The following is a 27,377-nucleotide window of genomic DNA, read 5'->3' as shown; positions in this document are numbered from 1 at the left end:
GAACAAATGGTATTTCTTTCATCTTGTTAATGGAGGAAAAGGGATAAAATTTAGCGTCAAAGTTGAAATCAACGGTACTGATTAAATCAGTACAACAAACGACAAATGGCTTCCAATAAAAGAAAGAAAAAGGAACAACAAGAATAGCAGACCAAACACTCCTTTCTTCCATGATTCTCTGCTGCAGTTGCAATGTTCCTATGCATTTTTGCGTCTCCACTACCCCTGCTATTGATACTCTGATTTTAGGAGAAGAAAGCAAGCACTACACCGTCCTCATGTTCAAATTTTGTCACCAAGGACAATTTCAAATTTTAGAAGTATTATCCTATAAAAAAAGAATAATTGGTCAGAAAATGAAGGTAAGGAGTGAAGATTACTAAACTAAGTTTTTATAGTATTTTTGCTACACTTATAATCTCCTTTATTGTGTTCATTGAATATGTTATTTTTTAGTTTATCTTTTTTTGTTTTTAATAAAAAAAAGCATACAAGTGAGATATTTACAAGTTATTGAGAGAAAAAATAAAGAGACAAATTTTAAAAAAATAATTAAATATATCAAATTCTTTTGAAGTATTTTTTTGTTTTATGTTATGAGTCTGAGAAGTTCTTCTTGTTAAACTGGGAGAACACTTAGTGTTAAAGTTTAGATTAAAGAGCTTAGCCATAACAAATTTGATTGAAGCTGATGTGCTTTTTGATAGGTTTAAGAAAAATCTTAAAAATTGATGAATGTAATTTCTCTAAAATTATAGTAAAATTTTTACTACATTTGTAATGGACATTAGATGAGTCACATTGTACTAAATAAAAGTTTAAAATGTTTAAAATAAAAGTTTTAACGAACACTGCAACAAGGAATTTTTTATTTTTATAAATTAAATAAAGGTAATAATTATCAAAATAAATAATTTTAAAAATATTTACTGAAATAAATACCTCTTTCTTATCTCGGTATAAATGAGATAAGAGAGATATTTATTTCGGTAAATATTTTTTAACTTATTTATTTTGATAATTATTATATTTATTTAATTTATAAAAATAAAAAATCCCTACAACAGCTAAGTTTCAAATGGTTATTAAGTTAAAAAACATTGAAAACAGTCTTAGATTCAACCTATTTTCTAGGACATTGACATCCTACAAGGTGTATCATTCTTAGTTTACATAAACATGATACATAACAAAACTCAATTTACCAAGTCACACTAGTTTTATTTATTTTTCCCAATAATTTTCTTGTGGGAGTCAATTTACCAAGTCACCTCAATAAAGACATTAAAAATAATTTTTAAAAAAATATTTATATGTATCATTATATTATTAGGTATTTTTATTAAATCGGTTAATAATTTATTTTTTAATAGATTAGAATAAAATTGATTTATTATAACAATAATAATAAATCCAATTATCTACACTATAATTATTAGATCCGATTTGATCCGATCAATTTATACAATCTAAACGGAATCATGTTTAATTTTTTTTATAAAAAGACAAATATATCTTTAATTTTTGTTTAAAAAAAAAAACAAAAAAATACTATGATCCAGTGAATTATATAAATTAGTTAATTCCATCAAATCTGATAACAATTTAGTTTATTGTTATAGTTATAAAAAAATCGATTTTATTCTAATTTATTAAGAAATTTAAAAATAACCGGTTCATTAATACATCTAATAATAATAAGACACATAAATATCTTTAAAAAAAGAGTTTTATCTTGAGAGCATCTCTTGATATTAACTTTCTTGAGATTTATTTACCAGCGAAAATATAAATATGATTTCATTTCACCATTTCGTTGACTTTACATAACTAATGCCGATACAAATGCCACGAAAAGGACTTCTTTTACTTATGTTGCACAAACTACCTATGAAAAAATCCCACCAACACAAAAAGCAGAATCGCAATCTGCAAAACTGTGGCATCAGTAACTAAATCGACGCTCCAATCAGTTCCTATTTGCTCTGTCATTGGCATTCTGGTCTCTGGTATCAGATGATGAACCCTGGCCGGGATAGCTTGTTCTCTTCTTCCTGTGAATATTCCAGGAAAACGTATTCTCGTCCACACCACTCTCACTTCCATGTTTCTGAGAACTTGGTTCTTCAGTTTTCAGCCGCTTAGAAGCAGGAGTCACAATGAAATCATCTGCACTTGATCTTTCAATCTTCATCTTGAGGACACTTCCACTCCTTTGCTCTAACAACCTTTCATCGGCCACTGTTTTATTGCTGGCTTGTGCATGGTTGTCAGAAAGGAGGATGCCTCTTTTCTTCCCTTTAGCTGAAAGCTTAGATACATCTTGTCCATTCTCCATAGCCCTCATCCACTGCAGATCACTTAATGTGTCTGCATACACGACTTCTTTTCTTTTCCGCTTTCCGGTAACACTACCAACATCAAAAGATTTAGCCTGATCATCCTTATTTAGAGCAGAGTATACCCAATCTGGAACTTCATGCTCTTCCATGAGACGAGATCTATAATTCTCCCTTTGTCTCCTCTCTTCATCCATTTTCTGAAACAGCCAAAATTCCTCATCGGATCGGGCTGCAAGGCGGTTAATTTCTCTCTCACTCGGTACATCGGTCCCAAGTGAGCTTGTACCTCTTCGCATAATCTCCTCTAACATTTCTCTTCTGTCCTGAGCTGCACAAATAAATATTCCACATTCAAGCAGTTAATGTATAGCAAGACCTATGAAGCACAACACGAGACTGAAACAGTAGCACAGGTTTGTTCCAAACTGAACACAAATGTGTGTTACACAAATGTGTGTTCATAGAATATGAAAGAACTATGATCCTAAACAAACCTGTTGAAGTTGTATTGAAAAGTCCTGCTTGGATAACTTTGGCATCAATGCCCATCTTTTGTTTTGCACGCTCTAAAATCACCTCTTCAATTGATCCCACACTAACTAACACAAATACCCTGACTTCCTTTTTTTGTCCAATGCGATGGGCTCGGTCCTCAGCTTGTTGATCCATTTGAGGGTTCCAATCACTATCAAATATTATAACAGTATCTGCTGATTGTAGGTTCAAACCAAGACCTCCAGCACGGGTGCTCAAGAGAAACATAAAGTATGGAGAGTCAGGAGCGTTAAATTTCCGTAATAGAGAACCTCTTTCCTCAGTTTTTGTTGAGCCATCAAGTCTAAGAAACTTAAAATCATGAAGTCGCAGATAAATTTCAAGAATGTCCATGAGACGAGTCATCTGTGAAAACAGTAAGACTCTGTGACCAGCTCTGCGAAGTTTTGGGAGCAAACGATCAAGAAGTTCAAACTTCCCTGATGCTCTGACAATTTCCTCCTTCCGGTTGTACATATGGTAGTCTCCCACAAAGAGGTAGGGATGGTTACAGCACTTTCTGAGTTGCATCGTCAAGTTCTGTAGACTTCTTGATTTTCCAGAACCTACAAATTTTTATTTACTTAGTAAAAGGTTTGTAATGCATAAAGGAGATAATATTGAACTAACATTGGAATTTTATTTACACTAATTCTCCAAAAGGTAGCAACTGCAATACATTGAATAGTAAAAAGGACTTTGGCTTACTTCCAAAAGAGATGGAGTACTGATACTTAAAAGCCAACAAAACAACAAATTCTTAAAGGTTTTGATTTTGACAGGCAATAACAAACAGGGTGCACTGGGAATAAATGAATACCTAAAACAGAAGTAGACAAATATTCAAATCAAAAGTATCTGAGTAAAACAACTGTATTATGAGGTCTAGAGCCGAAGTTGGCAAGAGAAAAATTGGAAAACAATTGGGATACTAACCATTGTCTAAGCCAACTCTTCCTACATCTGTTACTTGTTGATAATATACTTTCTGCCAAGCTGACATGTCACATTTGAGTATGACCTGAGATTTTCCAGGAAGATATTTTTCCACCTCATCCTTTTTCCTTCTTAATATAAAGGGCCTTATTACCTAAAATAATCAAGACCATGGATTAGAAAGAACTTGAACAGCAAGAAGAGAAAAAGAATAGGCAACTAGCATAGAGAATCCCACTTGATGTAGACGCCTAATGATCAATAACTGTTCTTCATCTGTTAGAGACACATCAACTCGGTCTGCAAAGGGAGCATTAAACCAGTCCTCGAAATTCTGAACTGAATTGAAAATGCTTGGAAGGAGAAAATTTAGCAGGGACCATAATTCCTGCAAACTGTTTTGAATTGGGGTACCAGTCAACAAAAGTCTACGTTGGATGTGGTAGCTGCACCAACGTAAATATTACATTAGAGAAGTTATGCATAACCAAGAATTGAAAGAAGTGACAATATTGAACATCTCCATAATGCTAATATTCCTTATGTGGAGTCATACCCAGAGTCTAGGGTTCTTGCAAGAGCACACTCATGATTCTTCAACCGATGCCCTTCATCCACAATCAAGTAGTTCCAGTGGATTTTCTTAAGAAAGGCTTTATCTCTCATTATAAGATCATAATGTGTTAGCAGAACATTAAATTTCCCATCTCCAGACAATTCTTCCTTCATTGCTTTCCTCTCATCCATTCGTCCATCATAAAGAATAGTTATAACGCTGAATAAGGAAGAAAATGCAGAAAAATTTGGAAGTTAACATGAGGAAAGAGAATCCTGAATTGGATATCTAGCCCCCAATAGGAGCACAAGCTACAAAATAACTTTGTTAGTTCCAGTTCTACACTGGACGTACCTAGGAGCCCATGTTGAGAATTCACTCATCCAATTAGGCAGAACAGCCTTTGGGGCCACAATCAAGTGAGGACCAGTCACACCCTTGTGCTCCATAAGATATGCTACCAATGAAATGGTTTGTATTGTTTTCCCAAGCCCCATTTCATCAGCCAAAATTCCATTTAAGTTGTTATTAAACAAAGAAAGCATCCACTGGAGCCCTTCTAGCTGGTATGGCCTTAACTCTCCACCTTGAAGTATAGATGGTTGCTCCGTCACCTTAAACAATCAAGTTTGTTAGAATTCCAGTGTACTAGAAATTTTCTTCAATTGAACGTATGGCATACTTACAATAAACCAGTCCACAGGTAGAACCTACCTTTTCTTGAATTGAATGTATGGCCGAATTGTATTGCCGCTGCCCTTCAAGTAAATCACTAGACTCACCATTTTGATCAGAATCTATCAAATCTGCATCTTCCTCAAGTGGTGATTCCTTAGAAATTCCATTTTTTGAAGCATCTGACTCTGGGAAGTCAGCTTCTGAATCTTCCAAGGGTTCAATACCATCTGATTGTTTTGAGTCCTTTTGACGTTGAACAGCTGCCCCCAAATTTACAAGTAGTTTATTTGTTTCTTCAAGAAGTACAGTCAATCTTTCATTTTTACTCTCTTTCACCATTCTCATGTAAGCTTCTTGATCATCAGCTTTTAAGGCTTGGAATCTCAATTTCTCCGCCCGTGTTGCACGTTGCCTTTGCCTTCCATGCCATGCCTGCAACATCATCGATGACAACTCATGATTCATATCCAACCAATGATAAGTGATTTTCCCAACCACAAAGAAAGAAGAACAAAAAAGTCGCAATCAAATTCAATAGGCAACATATGTTGATAATTAATAAATTAGTGTTATTGTACATCCTGTATTATCTAAGGCACATACATATTATTCACAAATATGTATATTTCAGGCCAAAATTTATTCCCTAAATGTATATTTCAGCTTCCCTTATAAACATACATTTTTTTTGTCACAAGTTGAAAGTAGGGAAGAAATTGTTGTACCTGGACACCATCATTCCTCTGTTTTCTCCGCTTCAAAGAAGCTTGAATTTGCAATTGGAACTCACGTACAGTATTCAGTATTTCTGTGAAAAATCTTCTTTTTCTGGTCTCTAAATGATTTTTGGCCTGCTCTTCTAATCTTGATAGTCTCTGCATTTAAGAAAAGCAGTATAATTACTGACTTCACGTGCATACACTAATTGTATCAGTTAAACCACATCATCAACAGATGTATACCAAAACCGAGGGACAGGGCCCAGGGGAAGAGGGGGTAGTTCACAAATAAAATCACCTCAGCATCACGTTTCTTTCTTAATTTATCATCAGCATCCATGGCAAATGGATCTCCAACACCATACATTGGACGATGCAACCGCATCATGCCCCAATCAAACAACTGCCTCTCAGGATATGCACACATAACATTGAGCCAGTATTCAGAGCTGATATCACATCGAACCATCCTCTGCAACTCTGCTAGCTGCCACAAAAAAGTCCTTGTCAACAAGGACACAATTCTTGTTATTCCAAGAAATTACAACATACTTTCTTCAGCATAAAATAGTCCTGAACTATGCTGTCTTCCAATATAGTAACGAGTAAAGTACACACAGATGCTGCATCAGTAGAATGTTTGCCTTGTTAACTTAAACAGGTCAAACTAAGTCAGACTTTAAGGGCTGCACAGTTAGAGAGAAGTTTTCTTTCTCATAGCTCATATCTCGTACAAAGAAACTAGTTTTTGTCAAGCTTAAACTAAAGAATAAGGCCTATTTGCAAAGCCAATTTACATCTCATGAGATAAGACAACCTAATTGCACAATACAAACAGGTAGGGATCAATTTACCAAAGCATTTTACTACAGTTATGTTAAGAATTGAGGTAAGATTCAAGAATCAGTTTACCTTCAATCCGTAATATTCAAGTAGGGATCTTGTCTGTAGGTCGTCTCCTCCCCTGCTTGAAGGCAATCCTGGTCCAAGACAGTAAGATAATAAAATAATTCTTTATTAAAATGATGAACACTCTTATCCTAACGTCATAGGAGAGGGTTGGAGTAAAATTGTTAACCTTCAAGCTGAGTTAAGCGATGCTGAGTGAGGCTTTGATAACGGCTTTCTCTAGCTCTGCACAATTTGAAACCCGAAGCACAGTTGGATCGCTGCTTCGAAAGCGCATCATCGAGATCCGCCAGCAAACCATCTTCAGCCTGCGAAACGAGCAGAGCAGCGGAAACAAACAAACAAACACTTGTCAGAGAAGTTCGAAGCTATAAATATAGAAAGAAGAACAAGATAGAGGGAGGGAGAGAGAATACGGAGGAGTTGAGAGAGATGGAAGAAACGGTGTTGAAGAGATCGGGAGGGAGAGGGAGGTTGCGGGAGAGGATGTTGAGTGCGCCGACGAGAGCCTTCGTGCTGTGAGCTTCCTTTGAGGAAGGCTGTTGCTTCTGCAGCTCAGCCATGGCCCCTGCCGGGAAGTGGGGCCCACACAACCGACGTCGTTTGATTTCAATATAGTCAGTCGTCACACAAGAGAAGAGACTCGGCAGCAGCTAGCTTAGCCTTTGTGTAAGCGCGCGCTAAACAAAAGCACTCTCGCTCCCTTCCAGTTCCTCTACTTTTGAGATTCTTCTTCAACCCTCTCTATCTGTACTCTCTGGTCTCCGCTTTTTTACCCATGGCTTTTTTGCATTTTTTCTTTTTTCCTTACGCCAAACACGGCTTAACGACACAAAAAGACGTTATTGCCTCTCGATCTTACAAATGATTTGGCTATATAACTAATTAGGGGTGTAATCAACTGCAGTTAATTAGTGAAAAAATATGTCTATTAATGAAAAAAAAAATATCCTAACAGTTAAAAAAAATAAAATAAAAACTATCTAAAATCTAGAATTAAATAAAAATAAATATTTAAAATTATTAAAAAAATATTTAAAATTTAATAAAAAATCTGAAACGTAATAAAAAAATATAAAAAAATTAATAAAAATATCCAAAATAATTTTAAAAAATTTAAATCTAAGACATCTAAAAATATTAAAAAAACAACAGAAAATTAAGGTAAGAAATACCTAAAACTATTAAAAAATATATAAAATGTATAAAAAGAAGACACATTCGAAGCTTAGAGAAAAAAAATATTCAAAACAAGGAATAAGAATCATCCAAAATCTACATGAAGAAGAAGAAGAAGAAGACTATTATAAAAAGAGTATCCAAAATTTAGTAAAATGAAACATCTGAAACATAATAAAAAGAAACGTCCAAAACCTAATAAAAACAAGATATCCAAAATCATTTTAAAAAATTCAAAACCTAACAAAATAAGACATTCAAAATTATTGGAAAAAGAACATTTAAAAATTAAGAAAAAAATATTTAAAACTATTAAAAAAATAATCCAAAACCTAAAAAAAGAAACATCCAAAACATAAGAAAAAGAAACATTTAAAATATAAGAAAAAGAAAAATCCAAAGCCTATAAAAAAGAACAAAAATGCTATTTGTACACTAATTTCAGTCACGAATTCCAACCACCGTGTAGAAATATGGTAAAATAATGCATACGGATACGGTAAATAACGCGACGCACCTTGGAAACAGAAGCCACTAAGTTTCTTCATCGTGCCACTATTCTCCTCTTCCTTGATCGCGCGATTTCTTCTCTTCTAGGTGCAGTGATTCACTCTCCTCTTCTTCGATCGCACCACTACACCTCACTCTTCAGTTTCTTCTCTTTTCTGCGCAGCACTTCACTCTGCTCTTCGATCGCAGCATTGCTCCTCACTTTCTTTTGTTCTCCATGCATCACTTCACTCTGCTTTTTTCAGCACCGTTTACTTTTCTCTTTTTAAGGAGTTATTTTGAATGTATTACATTAATTTATTTTGGTTTTTCTTTTCTTAGGATTTTGTTTCTATTTTTATTGGCCAGATTAGGAAAGTTGCTACTTATTGAAATAAAGTCAGAATTCAATGAAATCCACAAACTCAAATGATGAGGTTTCTGTTATGTTTAGTTCATATGTTATTAATTTTTAATTCCTAATTTGATTTTAAGTGTTTTTGATTTATTACTTTTCTAGTTTGTTAATTATGAGGTTTTTTATTTTTCATCCTAAAATTGCTGTCAGTAATCAAAGACCTTTTAACTTGTTTTTAAGTGTTTGATTATCCATGTTTTAGGTTATTATAAGCATACAAATGTCATTCTCCTCTATGGAAGATTATGAAGTTTTTTATACCAATTATGCAAAGAAGGTTGACTTTTCATGGAATATAAGAACTACTAAGTGAGGTCAAAATAGACCAAATCTTGGTATATTCTAGAGCTAGCTATCGAAGATAAAAAATTGATCCATTAAAGAAGACAAATCCAACTTTCGAGCAAAATTGTAAAGTTAGGATAATTGTGAAGAGGGATAAGAAGCTGAAATATGTGTTAACCTCTGTGAATATTCAGCATAACTATGTTGTTAGTCCTAGCATCGCAAAGACTTTAAAAAAGAAAGGGAACTAAGCTTGCATGTCAAACGGATAGCTGAGATCAATGATGAAGTTAGTGTTACAATGAAAAACACCTATCAGAGTTTAGCAACTACTGCTGGTGGCCATGATAAATTGACTTTTATCGAAAAAAATCTTCAAAATCATATAGAAAAATGTGTTAGAATCATACAAGAGGAGAGGGATGCGCAATCATTAATGCAATACTTTCATAGGATGCAACAGAAAACCACAACTTCTTTTATGAAGTTAAATTGAATAAGCAACATCGCATAGAGCATGATTTTTGGGCCGATGCTAGAAGCCATGCTGCTTATGAGCACTTTGGCGACATTGTGAGTTTTGATACGATGTACCAAACAAATAGTTACAACACCACAATTATATATTTCAAGTTAATTATATGTACTCATGTTTTTGCATATATTTGATGTATAGAGATAGGTAGAATATAATACATTTGCTGCTACTTTGCATGATATATTGAGTTTGATTATACTGTGCATGATTTTAGTAGCATGTTTGATTATAGTATGATATGAATTTTGAGTTTGATTGTTACTTAGAAACTATAATTGGATTCTCAATTTTGATTATAGGTATGTGAAGGTTACAGAAGGCTTAGAGAAGGGGGTTGAATCTATGGTCTTCTTTTATTTTAATAGATTAAGCCTTTAATACCCAACTTAAAACTTGATTTCTATTTGAACTATGCAACAGAAAATTTAAGAGATAATTTTGTTTTGTCTCATAAATTTCAGAAAACAAAACAGCGAGAGAGAGGAAGAAGTTGACACAGTCATGTATTCTGGTTCAACTGCCTTGTGCAATGCAACCTACATCCAGTCTCTACTACAACAGTGGTGGAATTTTCACTATAGTCAAGGTATTACATACACCAATTTTCTAGGATTCACACAATCCTATCTGGACATACAATTTTCTTCCTAAACTTGACGTGGTTATGCTAATACCTAACTCTTTACACTAAGTGCTTACCCAACTTAGCAAGGGGCACCTCACAGGTACAAGACACAAGATAGAAAATTACAACCAAAGAAAATCTAAAATCACTCTTGGCTTTTCTCTCAAGTGTTTCACTCAGCCTTTTTCACTTTTAGGCTTTTTCTCAATGTCTCTCTCTCAACCTTTTACCTCTCAAAGACAATACAAAAAGATATACATTGAAACTGAAATACAAGACAGTAAAATATGGAAGAGAATGATGCATAACAGCCTTTGTTGTTATGAGTTGAACCAGATTTAGCTATCTCTGATATAGCTCTTCATATTGGTGGAATGTTTCTTTAGCTTAGAAACACTGTCCAAAACGTTGAACTCTTCACAGGGAAGCTTTCAAAAAAAAACTCAGATTTTGGTTCTCTCTCCTTTGTAACGACCTAATTTCTGGTACGTCATGATCATACTAGAAACTGAGCGCTACCAACTTGTCTTCCTAATTATTATCTATTATTTATTATATGAGCCTGATTCGTTGTTAAAAGCGTAGTTATTTTGCGAGGTATTTTTTTAAAAAAAAATGTTTGGATTAATAAACAGAATCATTCATAATCAATACACAAATAATAATAGATAAAACAGTTATAAACAACCACACATAAATACATCTCAAGCAGTTGATAACAATCCGTGATCCAGCCTTTATTAGAGTATAGACTTTTAGTTAGAACACCCCTAGATATAGCTAAATAATATCTATATACATATATATACATACAACATCCCAGGCCCTGACCTGTTCAAGAAGTCCCTAAGCTGGTACCAGGCTAGCCTAGACTCTATACTCACCTAGTCCCTCTAAACTACTAAACGAGGGAAAGTACGTTCTAAGTCTTCAAAACTCAAGTCAGGTGGAACGTCATCAAAAGGTAGAACATCATCTACTACTCCTCTACACGATCAGACATTGTCATATGACGTCTCTCTGGTACCTCATCAAGTAGTCACATAATAGGAGTCTCGTACGCTAGATTTAGGTTAAAGTTCGCATACAAATGGGGTGCAGATGCCGGCTGGTCTCACAGTATAAACATATAAACAGAGAACGAGATTCACCCTAGACTCAGAAAACTATCTAGAGCAAAATCCTCTTTACGAATGGTTATTAGCGAGCTACGGAAGGGTACTCATGCTTCCATCTGAAGGGGGGAAAGGGAGAGAGAAGGGGTAAGAACTGGGAGTTCTTAGTAGGGCCATGGTTATTAGTTAAGTTCATTAATTTCGTGTGGTTTAGCAGATAAATAGCAGAATACCGAGAAGCAGTAAATAGAAGAAACAGATAAATAGAGAAAATAGAGAAAACAGAAAGTAAAACACAAACAATAGAATACAAGAAAACAAAACACAAACACAGTGAATAGAATACAAACAAAGAAAGCATACATTCAAACAACAATCATAACAGAGGAAATACGCAACCAAGTATGATGCATGTCTAGCCCTAGTGCAGGTAATGAGCTCATTTGTCGATTACATACCCGCTCCCGATATTACCCAGCAACCTCTGTCTGGATAAGGCTTTCCTATTGGCAATACCCACTGTAAGCAACCTCTGTCTTGCAGAGTATCCACTGCAAGCAACCTTTGTCTTGCAAGGCAGCGCTTATTAGCCGATATACGCCCAACACACTCACTGTAAGCAACATTTGTCTAACAGGAGCAACAACACACTCACTGTAAGCAACCTCTGTCTTACAGGAGCACACTGATCTCGATACCTCTATAAGCAACCTCTGTCTTACAGCAAAGCATTATAGCAAGGTATCCCAGGAAAGCGTTCTCAATGGTCGTACCACCATCTATCTGACAGCTTCTCTGTAGTAGATTCTTACATAATCATTCTCATTGTCATCATTCATTATCATTCTCATTATTCATCATCACTTTCACATTCTTATGCAGTACCTCTTTCTTTCTTTATTCAATCATGCTATACAAACTCTACAGCGTTTACTTTTACAACATCTTAACTCAAATTATTTCTCTGTATCAGATTACTCTTTTCTGTGTATACCTTTGTTCGGCTCTGGTTACTCTTTTCTCTGTATTCCTTTACTTTTCTCTGGTTACTCTATTCTCTGTGTTTTTCTACTCTGCTCTGATTTCTCTGTTTAACGTATGTATTTAAAGCTTATGTAAATTTCGGTATGAATAGTTAGATTGTCCCAAGTATAGGTTCTTTAAGTCTATACTGAAACAGTTTAACTTTTCATATAATACCTAACCCTAGTCGCAACTCAAGGACTAACTATGTTGCCCTAGTTCGTTCACTAATCTCTGTTTGTTTTTCTGTCATTAAAACTTTACAGACTTTTTTTTTTGTTTTTATCTTTTCTTTAACTTCTTATCTTTCTTTTATCTTCGCCTCACTATCATGTTATTACTACTCCCTAAGTGTTTTATGAAGGTAATTATGAGATTCTGATCTTAAAGTTGTCTTTCTAAAACTTTTACAGAAAACTGCCATTTTCGCATTATTTTATTATTTTTATTAAAATATTATTTTTAATTAAATATTATTATTTATTATTTTATCATTAAATTTTTGAAAATTACCCGACTTTAAGTTTTAACCTTTAAAATTTACTTTTTACCACCCGTAACTTTTAATATTTCTACTTTAACCACCCTAACTTTCAAAATTTACCAAATAACCTTTCAAACACCAAAGTAATTACAACCTTGACCTTTTTAAGATCTAAAACATGTTCTTCAATATTCTCCATCACACTCAAAGTGTTTTTCATGTTCTTCATAAATTTTTCATATTCTTTCTCTGTTTTTACCCGTTTTTCAGTCTTTTCAGCAACCGATTTTTACCATAACTCGTAATAAATTCCCAGCCACTAAAATCCCATCTTTTCTACATGATTTTAACACAAATTGAACCTCAATTTAAGGCCTAGGGTTTCGTTTTTCCAGCAGCTCCAAGAACATAAACTCAAAGCTTGAATTTTATCAAATTTCATCAAATTTTCACCAAAATTTCAACAAGAATTACTCATATAAACAATCAATTTCAAGCACAGCCAAAACATATCATAATCACACAACTCAAACACAATCAATCAAGATTAAATTCGTCAAACTCTACCTGGTTTTGCTGCTCCTAATTCGGTTATACTTTCAGGTGGTCCTTATGCACTTTTTCCTCCTAAATCACATCAAGAACAACTTTAAATCTACAAATCCTCAACTAAACAAACCTTAATCAAAATGTTAGGAAGGGATTCCTCACCTTAAACGTGCTGGGAATTGAAGATTCTTGGCTCACAAGTCAAGCTAAGCAAGAGATCTAAGGAAGAACATCAAGAAAACACTTGTTTAAGCATGTTTCCTTGAAAACCGAATTGAAGAGGGAGGGAGACAGCCATATCACCTTATTTCCAGCCTTGATATGTTATATGGTTATGTAGAGGAAGAAGAGAGGATCATTTTGGTGAAATTGGAATTTTGATTTGAGTTTTAGTTAAGAAGAAATCAAGCTTTGAAGATTAAGTGTTCATGAAGTTTTCTCTCTTTTCTCTCCTTTCAATTTCGGCCAAAGGGAGTAAATGACTAGCCTTGGAGTGTCTTGGGGGTGTAGGGTGAGTTTTTATTGGTTGGCTTGGAGGTGGGTTAAAATAATATTAAAATATCTCAGATGTATAACTACTAAAACTAGATGTATCGAAACACTTGTAAAAACATCTCTAAAAATTCTTTTCTGAGATACTAGCATAAATGACACTAGTAACATATTTATTATGAGAATAGAACATGTATGATGAGGCCTTAGAATTGCTAAAGTCATCAGAGAGTGCTGGTGCTAAGCTGCACCAGTAAACTGTGAACCCGGTTAAACCGATTTTCTGTTTTTAACTAAAACAGACAAGGTAACCTTATAATATCATTCAAGAAGCTTCTAATACTAATATAATGATAATATTATCCTATTATCTCTCTTCTCTCATGAATCGAGTCCGGTTTGTCAAACTGAGACTATCGGAAATTAGAATCAAAACTCATAACCGATACGGTTCAAAAACTAGGTTTATCGTGATTGCGTTATTGAATTTTCCCCAAAAGAGGTCCTAGCTTAAATATGACATAATGACAATGAGGATTGAAATGCTTGATGATATAGCAGAGGTTCTCCCCTTACTGATCTTCTTGAGAAATATGTATTTTCAGAAAAGATCTCACATAAGCGAAAATCAGGGTTGTTACATCCTTCACCCAAAACCAAAAACCTTTTTCCTTTTGTACCTTGTGTAGAGTCACATTTTAGGTTTTTCATAAGTCAAATCTTTGAACTCAGAGCTCCCTTAGCTTGTCATCTCACTTTCTTCATTTAACCCTCAAATTAGGAATTTCAAAGCTGGTCCTTTTGCTTGACTGAAGACTTTAGAGTAGCAGAAAAAAAATTATTCAGTGGTAAACCCAAATCCAAACCCTTGAGATAGTGCTTTGTCTCCAAGAAACAATTTGAATCTTTGATTCACAGCAGTGATTATCAGATATCACTTTCTCCATATATCACAAATTGGCATTGTAGAAATTTGAAGAAGGAGTGAAGAAAATAAATTGCATGCAAATGGTAATAAATCACCTTTATCCTCTGACTTAGCTTAGTCTGACTTGATTTGGACAATTAGACCTTTGTTTTCTTGATCTACTTTTCTCTTTCTTTCTTCCTGGTGAATGAACCAAGAAGAAGTTTTCTCTTTCTTTCTTCATGAATTTGACCGAAGAAAGCCTTGTGAATGTTGGCTTTGGATGGCTTCAACTTGGATGAATTTCTTAGGCTTGGATTGGCTACTTTCCTTTCATCCCGAGTGATTTCTTTGTTACTTTTCTTTTGGCCTTTGTTTGTGGATTTGGCACACTTCAGCAGCTTCTATTTCTTTGTTCCTTTTGGTTTGGGCTGCTACAATCATTTTAGCTTGCATAACTTAATTTAAACAATCAGAACCCAATTGGGTATTTAACCTAATAACTTAATGTTTGTTATCATCATTTAAATTATTTGTGTTCTCAACTCTACATTATGATATGCCTTTTGCCACATTTGTTGGTATTAAGTACCATAGTCAATCAGTGCTACTTGGTTGCGCTTTTTTTTTCATGTGAAAAAGAGAGCTCCTTTCTTTAGTCATTTGATTGTTGGATGCAATGTATGGGTGACAAGCCACCTATTGGCATATTGAGATATCAATGCAAAGCTGTGCAAAATGTGTAAGAACCGCGAATTAATTAACCGATTACTTAATGTAAAATAATAATAATTTAATTGCTCGAAATAGGTTCAAAATTTTAGAATATTAATTATAAAATATAAATATGATATTTGGACTCAATAGATTTTTCTGAGTTGGAAAATGTAATTTTCTTCAGAAAATTTCGTAAAAATGCGTACTGGAAAATTAACCGGCAGTACCAGCTTAAATCTGTCTGATACTGTGCGAGAATGATAAAAACTGTAGAAAAACTTAGGAAAATAATTAAAGTTGAAAATATGGCACTAATTTTAAAGGTTTGGCCCAAAGTTGGGCCAAACGGGCCAAAAATGCTAATGGATTGGACCGGACCCAAGTTGGGCCTAAGTCCAACATATATAAACATGCATAAGAGGTCATTCAGCCACAAAACCTAGCAGCTACAAGTGAGAAGAGAGGAGAAGAGAGTGTTACTATTCACCACCGACTTTTGGTGGCCATAACTCGAGCTACGGTGCTCCGATTCGCGTGTCATAGGTGGCTACGCGAAGCTCTTGCCGGACCTGTCACTTCTAGCTAAGTATTATGGTAAGCTTCTTGCAAATCTCTGCTCAGTTTACAGTCGTAAAAAATTCGAATTTTTTGGCTTGTGTTTTGAGTGGATTTTTTTGTTTTGGATATTTAGGTACACTCTAGCACTTGGTTGCTATTAGATTTTGCTCCCAAAACTGTTAGGCAAGGTAAGAAATCCCAAATTACTTGTGGTTTTATGTATATATGAAACCCTAAGTAATGATTTTATGAATTAATTGTGTATAGCTTGATTATTGTGATATTGGGAGCATTTGGATTTGAGTTGGTGGCTTGGTTGTGGTTAAAAGCTTGTTGGGCACATATTTGGTATTTTACACATATTGAGAATCGGCTAAGGTATGGTTTTGGTTTTCTCTATGTAATATATAATATTTCTGAACACTTAGTTAGTGGACCTTAAGATATGATTGAATTGATTGTTGGAAATTGTTGAACTTGATCATGTATGATGCCATTGTTGGTTTTGATGAATTATGATGTTGAACTTAGATGTTGTTGTTTATTATTGAAATGGAGGTTGAAAATGATGATTTTGAGTGTTGATGATGAATTATAAGCATTATTCATATTGATAAATGTTGGAAATGGAGGAATGATGTTTGAGTGTAATCATTGAGAATTTGAGGAAAGTAAGTGAGAATTTTTGGATGAATTGATGAAATTGTATGTCAATAGGTTGTGGAATAAATTGGAAGGTAGATAGGCATTATTTAGGTCTATTAAAACTGGTTTGGTTGTGGGATATTTGGTTTAGGTTGTGAATTTTGGAAATTTGAGAACCTTGTTAACTTTTGGTAAAAACCAGTTTGTGGTGAACTTTGACGGATCATAACTTGAGCCTTAGTTTTTGAAATTTGTTGAAATTTGTCTTGAATAAAAGTTCTTTTAAAGATCTTTACATTGATATAAAGTTTGATCAAAATGAATTTTTGTAGAGAAAGTTATGATTGTTTAAAGTTAGGTGTCAAAAACTGAATTCTGCAACTTTAAACATTTTCTGTGTCCGATGAGGGTTGCGTACGCAACATGGTGCACGCGACGCGACTAAACCCTTCGAGTTGGGCATCTCGCGTACATGAGGTACTGCATGTGTACGCGAACTATCATAGTTTCGACCTTTAAGTACGCAAACTTTAACACGCGACGCGAGCAGGGGGTTGCGTACGCGACTACCCGTTTTTACTAGTGTGGGTACGCACAGCAGGGGTGTGCGTACGCACAACCCCTGTTTTGCTGAAACATGATTTTTCTCCATTTTCAAAGGTTCTCCAACTTTCCAAACTTTCTTAAATTGATGTTAAAAAGTAATATCTTGTAGTTAGGCCTAATAACAAATAGAGGAGGATTAGTGACTTAAATAGGTGAATTTTACATGAATTTAGAAGACGGAGGTTTAGGTTTTTGGAGTACTGAGGAAGGATTTGTTGATTGAGATGGCAGAGTACTGTAATGATGATTGAGGTAATGAGTTGTGAAAATTATGAATTGATGATGGTTGAGACGAATGAAGGACTCGGAGTGGAATGATGGATTACTGATTGTACTGAAAAATAATTTATGAAAACCACTGCTATATTATTTTATACTGAGATTGTTGAGACGCTATGCGCTTAGCAGGGATGGTGTGTTAATCCCGCCTGTCGAGGTCGCGGCGACGGCGGCGTAAGGATAGTAGGTTTATCCCGCTTACGTTGAGATGTGAGGTCCGTGGCAAGAGTATCCCACTCACATCCCTTCAGAATCACTAGAGTGTGCAGGCACTATATCCTGGACCATGTTCCGGGCACGATATCTCGGGAGTTTCCATTCTAAGACCGAAGGGCGACATCTCCATGGAGATGTGTTAGGTTGGCAGTTGAACCGACAATATGATATCACAGCTAATAGGGCAGGCATTCATCATGTGCATCTTCTATCTGTTTGTTTGCTTTGTTTACTTGCTTGCCTATTTGTATAACATGCTTAATTGCTTCTTGAATTACTTGATATAATTAATAATTACTTGTGTTTTACTTGTATGAAATTACTTGTATTTTCTACTGGGATTGAGGAGGCTCAGTAGGCGGTGGTGATGGGATCGCATGGCGGTTAGGCTGCCAAAGGCTGTGGGACAGTGGTGTGGATGTTAGTTTAGAAATTCCCTAAGTTAGATTACCCTATTATATTATGGTATTTAAAGTTGCGGTTTAAATTTACTTATGTTTTAAGTCTGAATCTCATGATGGATATGAAGCTCTAGGATTTCCTCTGGCGTACAGGAATCTTATATCTTACATCACTGGGCACTGTTACCATACTGAGAACCTCTGGTTCTTATTCTATACTTTGTTATTATTTTTCAGATGTAGGTCGCAACCTACCTCGGTGAGTTGCTTGATGGTGATAGAGCAGAGGACCTTTGTCATGTTTTGGAGTCTTTTGGCTATTTTGTTTTAAGTTCTCTCACTTTTGTATTTATATTTACTTTAAAGGCTTACTTTGAGAGAGATATTATGTATATGCTGTTTTAACTCGCAAAACTCTGTATGTTTGTATAACACTAGTCGGCCTAAACTCCGCAGGATAAGGTTAGTTCCTTATGACTATTATATCCTCTTATATATTTATATTTTGTTGTCTTATATCTAAATCTTGTGCCTTAAGTTTGTGTAGCTTTGTGTGAATGTTTCACGCTTTTCAAACTCTGTTTTGAGCTTAATTATTCATCAAGCTTCTAGAATTATTATTTCTTTCTATATATCAATATGTATAAGCTTTAGAATTGTCGTAACCTTTGATTAACATTTGCTTTACGACGCGAGGTAAGGCTATAGGGTAATTAGGGTGTTACAAAATGCAATTGAAAAATCCTTGCCGATGACACAACATCGATAATGTGTTTGGCATATCTTGAAGAAAGTTTTATAAAAATTAGGAGCATACAAGCATATCTTGTAAGGCATATTGACTAAATAATCAAATTCAAGAACAAAATAAATATACTGAACAAAATATTTTGTATTACTAACCTAATTATCTATTTGATTTTGTGGCTTCATTGTTTGCGCATTAGTCCTTTTAAGGAAGGCATTGTACTTGCCACTAAATGTTGCCATGATCTCCTCTCCATCTTTCTGCCCGTTCATCACCCGCTCATATAACTTTTCAGTCATATCAGAATCCAACTCTAATTCCTCAACAATTGGTTCTGACACCTTCTCTATTAGCTCATCCATTGTTTGATTTAGCGATGGTATCTTTGAACCCAACACTTGTTGAGTTGGAACATCAATTGAATCCAAGGTCGAAGGTATTGGAGGTGTTGATAGTATTGAAAATTCAACTCTAAGGTCGAAGCTAGACATTGATGGTGAGCATATTTCCTTTTTAGTTTCAACATTCCACCTTGGTGAGCCTGTTTCCTTTTCAGTTTCAACATTTTGCCTGTGAATAATGCAAGAAAAACCAAAAATGTAATCAAACTAGAAACATATTTATCAACCAAAATCAAGCTTTAGCAACTAAAATTATCAAACAAGTAGGAATTATCACACTTACACACCAAACAAATTGCTATTATTTGCTACTTTAAACACAAAGGATGCCAATAAACAAAGCACATATTATTATCAAACTAACTTACTTTTTGTTGGAACTTGTCTTTTCGTCTTCCTTCTTTTCTCTTTTTGATTTTACAGAATCTTATTGTCTCACGTCGATTTTTTCTTGATAGTACTGTCTGTCATTATTTTCTTCCCACTTTGTTTTTTTTTTTCTATCATCCACTTTGGTAGCCTCTTTTACAGACCCAGTTTGGTCTTTTGTATCAATCCCTTTCATAACCTTTTTCTTTGGTCGGATTGGCCATTTAGGTATAAGTTGCTCCTCTCTTGACATAATCAATCCCTATAACACGTGCATAATTAGTGAAATTCATTCATCATAGATAGAAAATAAAATTTTGGAGAGTGGATAATGTAAGTATCGATAGATTTTTTCTTTCTATTGCTAATTGCCCAGAAATTTTATCTTTTGTCTAATAGAAAAGCCAAGGTGGTTGGGATCCTCTCTTAAAATCAAAAGGTCCATAATTTTACTTATAGAAGTATAAAATCTAAATTCAATCAATCACAGTTAAATTATAATGAAACATGCTTTAGGTAATAATCAAACACAAGTACATATTAGTTTAAATCAAACATACTTGAGCACATATATACAACCATTCAGACTCGAGACTACTCCTTGTTTGAAGTTGGTAACACCATTAATAAGGTCATCGACAGTATACCTAATCCAATTGTACTTCACTGAATTGTCGACATCAATTACTAATCACAAAATTTTATCCCGAGTCATTGTTGTATTTATTGGCAACAAATGCTATTAATGTATACAATGAGAAAGCTCTCCTAAATATAGGACTCTCTCTTGAATTTTGTAGCATAATTTCTCTCAAATCTTTTGGAGTTTTTTTCTTGAATTCTAAAAGCATGGGCTCATGCTCTTTAGTTACCTCCTTGAATAGGGCACCTATTTTGAAAAAAATAATGAGTTTGATTATTATTTTTGGTACATTTGATAACTAATAAAATGAAATATATAAATAAAAGAGCAATCATAACTAATAAAACCAAAGAATCTTATCTGATTTCAATTATTACCATATAAAGGCAATCCTAAGACAGCTCTAACTGATTCCAAAGTAACATCTACTTTTTCTATTGGGCTTAGAAGATGAAACTTAGAGGGATTATAAGTGTTTACAAGGGCTAAAATCAAATCATGGTTTAAATTCTCCTTGGGAAATACCAAGAGGGATCCAAACCTTATTGCTCATACCTCCTTGCGTTGCACAACATTCAAGTAGTCTGAAAAAAGTGGGGCCAACAAATTTGGCACGTATCTCGTGTCAATATAATACTACATTGATGAAAATAAATTTTGTTAACATAGGAAACAAGATAAAGACAAAATATAGATGTCAAATAAAAAATAAAAAATTAAAGACAATATACCTTTCTCCACTTAGTCCCCTTTGATGTGTCTTTCGGTATGTTTTTTTTTTTTTACTTTCTTTTCTTTAATACTAAAAAAAATCATTTGTACCCATGAATTTTGCGAACGCTGACAAAAGTACCCATCAAACAAAGAAACTAATGTTATGCCCATGAAAAATAGGTTCCGTATGACAAAAGTACCCAAACCCTAATATTTTGTTGACTTTTTAATAAAATTTTCAAATTACTCCCTTTATCTTCAACCTCAACTCCACCCTATCTCTTTTTTCCCAAATCCCAAACTTTTCCAACCCTATCACCAATGGCTCTCCTGATTACCACCACTTCCCCTCCCCTCAGACCTTCGCCAACTCTGACACAATGGACTTACCAGTTAATGGCTGCGTCGGTGACAAGAAACTCAAGTTCTTGATCTATGGGCCATCGGCTAGATTGGCGGCCTCTTTGACAAGCTCTGTGAAGCCCAAAGCATCCCCTTCGTGTATGGCACTAGCCGCCTAGAGAATCGCTCCTCCCTGGAGGCAGACATTGCCGATGTGAACCCCAGCCATGTCTTTAATGCTGCTGGCATGATCGGCAGGCCCAAGGTGGACTGATGTGAGTCTAACAAGGTGGAGACCATCCACACAAAAATGGTCGGCACCCTCACCTTGGCCGACGTGTGCCACGAGAAGGGCCTCACTCTTATCAATTACGCCACTGGGTGCATCTTCGAGTACGACTCTGTCCACACCCTGGGATCTGGCATTGGCTTTGAAGGACACCCCCAACTTCATTGAATCCTTCTACTCAAAGACCAAACCCAGGGTATACGTTTAGATCCCTCCAATCCAAAGTCACATCACATGTTGAAATGTGTTGAAATGTGTGTTGTGGTTTATGTTGGAATTAATATATAATAAAATAATATTGTGAGTTTTCTTTATGGTGTGCATGGTAGGTAAAAGATCTGCTGTTGGAACTACGAGAATGTATGCACATTGAGAGTGGAAAAGTTCTTAACGCATGTAACGAGAGAGTCGGTGTTGACGAAGGACTGAGGGAGAGGAGAGGCGGTGGTAATCAGGGGAGCCACTAGTTGTGGTAAGGGTTGTGAAAGTTTTGAATTTGGGGAAGAAGAGAGGGGATGGAGTTGAGGTTGAAGATAAATGATAATTTGAGAATTTTATTAAAAAGTCAATAAAAATTGGGGTTTCGATACTTTTGTCACACAAAACCTATCTTTCATGGGTATAACGTTAGTTTCTTTATTTGATGGGTATTTTTATCAGCGTTCACAAAGTTCATGGTACAAATAATTGTTTTTCTATTTTTGTCCCTGTTTTCTGGTGATATTCTTTACGGTGTAATGTTCTTTCGCATTTGTCAAAATACTTAGCTATTAACAAATTCAACAATCAAAATCCAATCAAATTCAGAGAATAAAAAAAAGTTAAAACTCATGCTATAATCAAACCTCAACTATGCTATAATAAAACATGTTGTGATATCATGTATTAAAACCTGAGTATAATCAAACTCATTCAACAGGATAATCAAACTCAGTATAGTATGATAATTTTTAACACAAATAACTTCAATATGTAAAAAATTCAGCAACCAAATCATCACTAATGTAAGAATCAGATTCAATATATAGTTATGCTCTCATCGCAATCAAGTGATATTACAATCTAAAGGTTTTATAAAATATAATTATCTAAATTCTCTTCTTCAATTTGATGCTATAATTACATAATAATCAAACAAACTCCAACTCATATCACAAAAATTCAATTATAATCAAATATGCAAAAGGTAATAATCAAAATCATGTACCCTACTTCTTGTAAACAAAATTACAAGTTAAGAACAAAATATGGTACGTTAATTATAAGATTGGTTGATCATCACCAAGTAACGTAATGATTAATAAAAAAAATTCAGATAAATAAACAAAAACAAGTGATATTTAAGAAATTTAACAACAAAGTCAATCACTAATGTAAGAAACAGATTTAATATATAGTTATGTTCCCATTTCAATTAAGTGATAGTACAAATCAAATTTTTACAATCAAATCCTAACTAACGAAAAACACCTAAAACAAATAGAAAAGTAGAAAAATGAGACATAAATTAGAAAACAGAAAACAAGAAGTAGCAAAAATCAAAGCCAAAAAATAAGACCTAAATCAGAAAATACAAAAGTAGCTAAATGAGACCTAAGTCAAACAAGAAGTATCAAAATGAAATACAAGAAGAGCGAAAAACAAGCATGTAAAAATCAAAAAGGAGAAGAATTAGAAACTCACCTTGATGTATAGATGAAAGTAGGAATTAGATAAGGCAAAAATAGCAAAATCAGACCTAAAATCAAATAAGAAGTACCGAAATCAAGCATGCATAAATCGAAGAATGAGAAAGAGTAAAAACTCACCTTAATGTAGAGATGAAAATGCTGAATCAAACTAGAAGAAGGAGAAAAGAAGCAGCAAAAACTATAAGAATGTTCCGATGAATTGCATCACGGCTGAGAATCACGCTAGGGAGAGAATATTGTAGTTATGACAAAAGGAAAGAGGAGCAAATCGTGCACATGCAAGAGAGAGAGAGAGAGAGAGAGAGAGAGAGAGAGAGAGAGAGAGAGAGAGAGAGAGAGAGAGAGAGAGAGAGAGAGAGAGAGGAGATTCATGCAAAAGAAGGAGAAGAAGAATGAGGAGGGGTTTTGGGAGCATAATTGAAATTGGAAAGAGGAGGGTGAAACACGTGTTGAGTGAGACTGGGTTTGGTTTTTAATTTTTGAATTTTTGTATTTGTATACGTATTTGTATACGGTGGCTGAAATTACAAGCTGGAATTAGTGTGCATGTAGAACAACTGGATAAAGAAACATCCAAAACTAGAAAAAATAATCATCCAAAACCAAGAATAAGAAGAAATCCATTCACGATGCAACAAGCGCGGCAGTGGTGCAACTGGTGGCCAGCGGCACGATCGACAAACAAAACACCATGAGTAGGGGACGCGATTTGTGGGGTGGAACGCGATGCGTGACAGGGGCGTAAGAAGGAAGTCGCGTGGGCAGGGGAAATGATGAGCATCTTGGAGGGAATTGGAGGTTACGGCGTCGCAGATTATGGATTAGGGCATTTGGCTTGGTTTCTGAGTGCAAAACTATTTTTTTGAAATTCAAATTTAGAATTTTAGAAGTTAGCTGAGTTGGCTACAGAATGAGTTAGATACATTCTTTTTTTTTCACAAAAGAAAAAGTATAGGTAAATAACTAGGGGTATAGCAAACTTGAGCCAACTTTTAAATTTCAAAAAACGCACGCCCAGTATTTACGTTGGGCATGTTCATCTTCTTCTTTTTCCTCTTCTTCTTTCTCCTCCTCTTCATCTTCCTCTTCCTTTTCTTCTTCTTCCTCCTCTTTTTCTTCTTCTTCGCCAAATCTACCCTTTGCTGCACACATGCAAGGCCGCACCACAAACTCCTTCCGCCGCTCGCATGCCCATTGCGAATGAAGCAACGCCGCATGACAACCTCCTTCCGTTGTCCACCGCCGCTCCCTTTGTCGCAATGCGCAACGCCTCCGGCCACCACGGCTCCTCTACTCGCAACGCCTAGCGCCTCTGACCACCGCAGCTCCCTTCTGGCGTTGCATATCCTCGTCAACCACCCACTCCAGCTTCCTCCTCCTTGTGTTGCGCAACCTTGTCAACCACCATTTGAGCTGCTATTTCTTCTTCTTCTTGTTTTCTTTTTGGATATTTTTTCTCATAAGTTTCATATTTTTTTATATTTTGGATGTTTTTTGTTTTTGGATTTTGGATTATTTTTTAATTGTTTTAGATGTTTCTTGCTTAGTTTTTGGATTTTTTTATTTTTTTGGATGTTTCATTTAATTAGGCTTTAAAATTTTTAAAATAATTTTGAATATCTCTTTTTTGTTAAATTTTGGATTTTTTTGTTACGTTTTGGATGTTTTCTTTTATTAGAAATTCTTAAAATATTTTTGAAATTTTGGATGATTTTTTTTATTAGTTTTTAGATGCTTCTCATGATAATTTGAATTCGCATTTTCTCTAAAAAAAAATGCTAATTGATTGCATTGGCTACACCCTTTGTTAGTTCTCTAGTGGGATTGTTTATAAAATTCAATAAACCAAGATAGTTTTATTCATGTATTTATTATTTTCTTAACCAAATGCTTGAAGACCCTAAAGTTAAAATTATTATGAATTGGTTCACTCTTGGGCTAAAAAATTTTAATATGAAAAAAAATTGGAATTATACCCCAACATGAGGTTCAAGGGTGTTATTCTTGATGGTGGGATCAAAACTTTCTCGTCAACTGTAAAAAAGATAAATATAATTGTTTAATTATTTATAGTATCTCATTGTATGCGAGATAATTTTATTTTTTTAATATTTGTCAATGTTTCTCGTTAAAAGCGAGATGGATTTTTTTAAAAAAATATATTAAATATAATTGTGTTTGAACTTTAGTTTGATTCAAGTTTCAGTTTCAGATTTCAGCAAACCCCACCACCACACCAAGACTAGCATTAGACTCTATCTTTACTCCTTCTCATCCAGCTTTCCACCTAAAATATAATCTCATGCTATCACAAAGACACAAACACAAAAACTTCAATTCAAACACAAAAAAACACATGATAAACACTACCTACAAACAACAAACAATAACCAACACCAAACTACTTTGCTCACAAGAACACCAAAAAAAAGGCCAATAACGCACAAACTTCAAAACACAACATCAAACATGTACAAAAGTACAAAACAATAAGAATCATAACAATGGTAAAAACTTTTTTCCTTTGTTTCCAAATCATAATCCATCTTATCTGCCCTTACTTTACCTGAGTCCTATTCACCTTATAAACTGCCCCTTTTAATATCTTTCTTGTTTAACTTTATATTTCTTTTATGTGTTTATATGTGTGTTACCATAAAAGTATCTCATCCCCAACGAGATGATAGTGTCAGTAGACTCAACACATTGTGATTTATGAGAAACTGGAAAAACTGCTAAAGGATCCTAATTTTTTGCGATCTACATGATGTCAGTGTTAGGTATTTTCGAAATGTGTGTTATAACTACAGCTTCTCACAGTTTGAGTGGCGCCATCGTCAAATGTTGAATAAGGTGAATTCTATCATGTAGAAGAGAGATTCTTTCTATATGTGTAAAAATTTGTTGTCATTCTCCTAGTAGAACAAGTGTCTAGAGAGAGAGAGTGCAATTAAAACTATAGTGAAAGACAAAAGCTGATCTTGGTGCAGGGTGTGGACCCCACTGCAATAGATGAATTAAAATATTCAATGATGTAAAGTTGATTAGTTATTAATTATGAATGATAATGATGGGCTGATTTCTGTTTTTTTTCTTTAATGGATTTAAGTTTCTGGACCAGGCCATTTTTTTCCTTGAATTTGGGTCTTAATTGAATTTTTTTATGAAAAACAAAAATAATAAACACAATATCTTATGAATTTGGGGGTTATTTGAATTTTTTTTGTTTGGATCTTAACTTATTTTTTCTGTGTAAATGTAGGTGTTAATTGATTTTTTTATGAAAAGTGGACAATTTTTTTTGTCATGAAAGATGTATTTTTGTGTTCTTAAAAATATTAGTTTAGTCTTATTTTTACATGTTATTTTTATTCTAATACTCTCAACAATTTTATTCTTAATAATATTTTAGAGTATAATCATTCATTAGTTATGATTTTATTATTAGTTATATGGCTAATTTTTGTAGCAGGATAAATAATTTACGTTATAAAAAAACTATAATAGTGCACAAGAATAAAATACTTTAGCATTTAGAATTTAATTTTGGTTCTTTTAGGGTTTATTTTGATTAGTAATTTTGGTACGTGATAAAATAAATTCTATCATTGATTTACAATCGTTACAATACAAAAATTTTATCACGTACCAAAAATATTATCATCAAAATAAATCCTAAACAAACCAAAATTAAATTCTAAATGCTAAAACATTTTATTCTTGTGCACTATTATAATTTTTTTATAACGTAAATTATTTATCCTGCTACAAAAATTAACTATATAACTAATTATTATTATTAATGAATGATTATAGTCTAAAACATTATTAAGAATAAGATTGTTGAGAGTATTAGAATAAAAATAATATGTAAAAATAAGACTAAATTAATATTTTCAAAAACACAAAAATACATCTTTTAGAGTAATGGACATTTTCATCCCTGACATTTTTTTTGCGGACATTTTAGTTCTCAAGCA

The 27,377-nt window shown here is 34.1% G+C and overlaps 1 protein-coding gene across 2 annotated transcripts; it reads right to left on the bottom strand.

Moving 5' to 3' along the window:
• Positions 1 to 1,748: 1,748 nt before the first annotated feature.
• On the bottom strand, positions 1,749 to 7,536 carry LOC112801242 (probable ATP-dependent DNA helicase CHR12). 2 transcript variants are annotated; one of them, XM_025843867.3, is made up of 12 exons: positions 7,091 to 7,536; positions 6,844 to 6,982; positions 6,678 to 6,745; positions 6,064 to 6,252; positions 5,772 to 5,921; positions 5,083 to 5,478; positions 4,723 to 4,982; positions 4,369 to 4,587; positions 4,051 to 4,258; positions 3,813 to 3,966; positions 2,837 to 3,442; positions 1,749 to 2,670 (listed from the first exon to the last, which is right to left on the bottom strand). In XM_025843867.3, exons 1-12 carry the CDS (start codon positions 7,235 to 7,237, stop codon positions 1,970 to 1,972), a joined length of 3,237 nt encoding a protein of 1,078 aa, XP_025699652.1. In that variant the 5' UTR covers positions 7,238 to 7,536; the 3' UTR covers positions 1,749 to 1,969. The 2 variants fall into 2 exon arrangements, with proteins under 2 accessions (XP_025699652.1, XP_025699653.1); XM_025843868.3 differs by having other exon boundaries at positions 6,064 to 6,268; positions 7,091 to 7,521.
• Between the last annotated feature and the right edge of the window lie 19,841 nt (positions 7,537 to 27,377).

The sequence above is a fragment of the Arachis hypogaea genome, chromosome 5, assembly GCF_003086295.3.
Source record: "Arachis hypogaea cultivar Tifrunner chromosome 5, arahy.Tifrunner.gnm2.J5K5, whole genome shotgun sequence".
In the NCBI taxonomy this organism is placed as follows: Eukaryota; Viridiplantae; Streptophyta; class Magnoliopsida; order Fabales; family Fabaceae; genus Arachis; species Arachis hypogaea.
This window is presented reverse-complemented; position numbering and strand designations above follow the sequence as displayed.

Coding starts and splice junctions, on each gene's coding strand:
- LOC112801242 (XM_025843867.3), bottom strand. CDS start 7,237: ATGGCTGAGCTGCAGAAGCAACAGCCTTCCTCAAAGGAAGCTCACAGC. Junction 4,983..5,082: donor TACATTCAATTCAAGAAAAG/GTAGGTTCTACC, acceptor TGATTGTTTAAG/GTGACGGAGCAACCATCTAT. Junction 3,967..4,050: donor TCATTAGGCGTCTACATCAA/GTGGGATTCTCT, acceptor TGATTATTTTAG/GTAATAAGGCCCTTTATATT.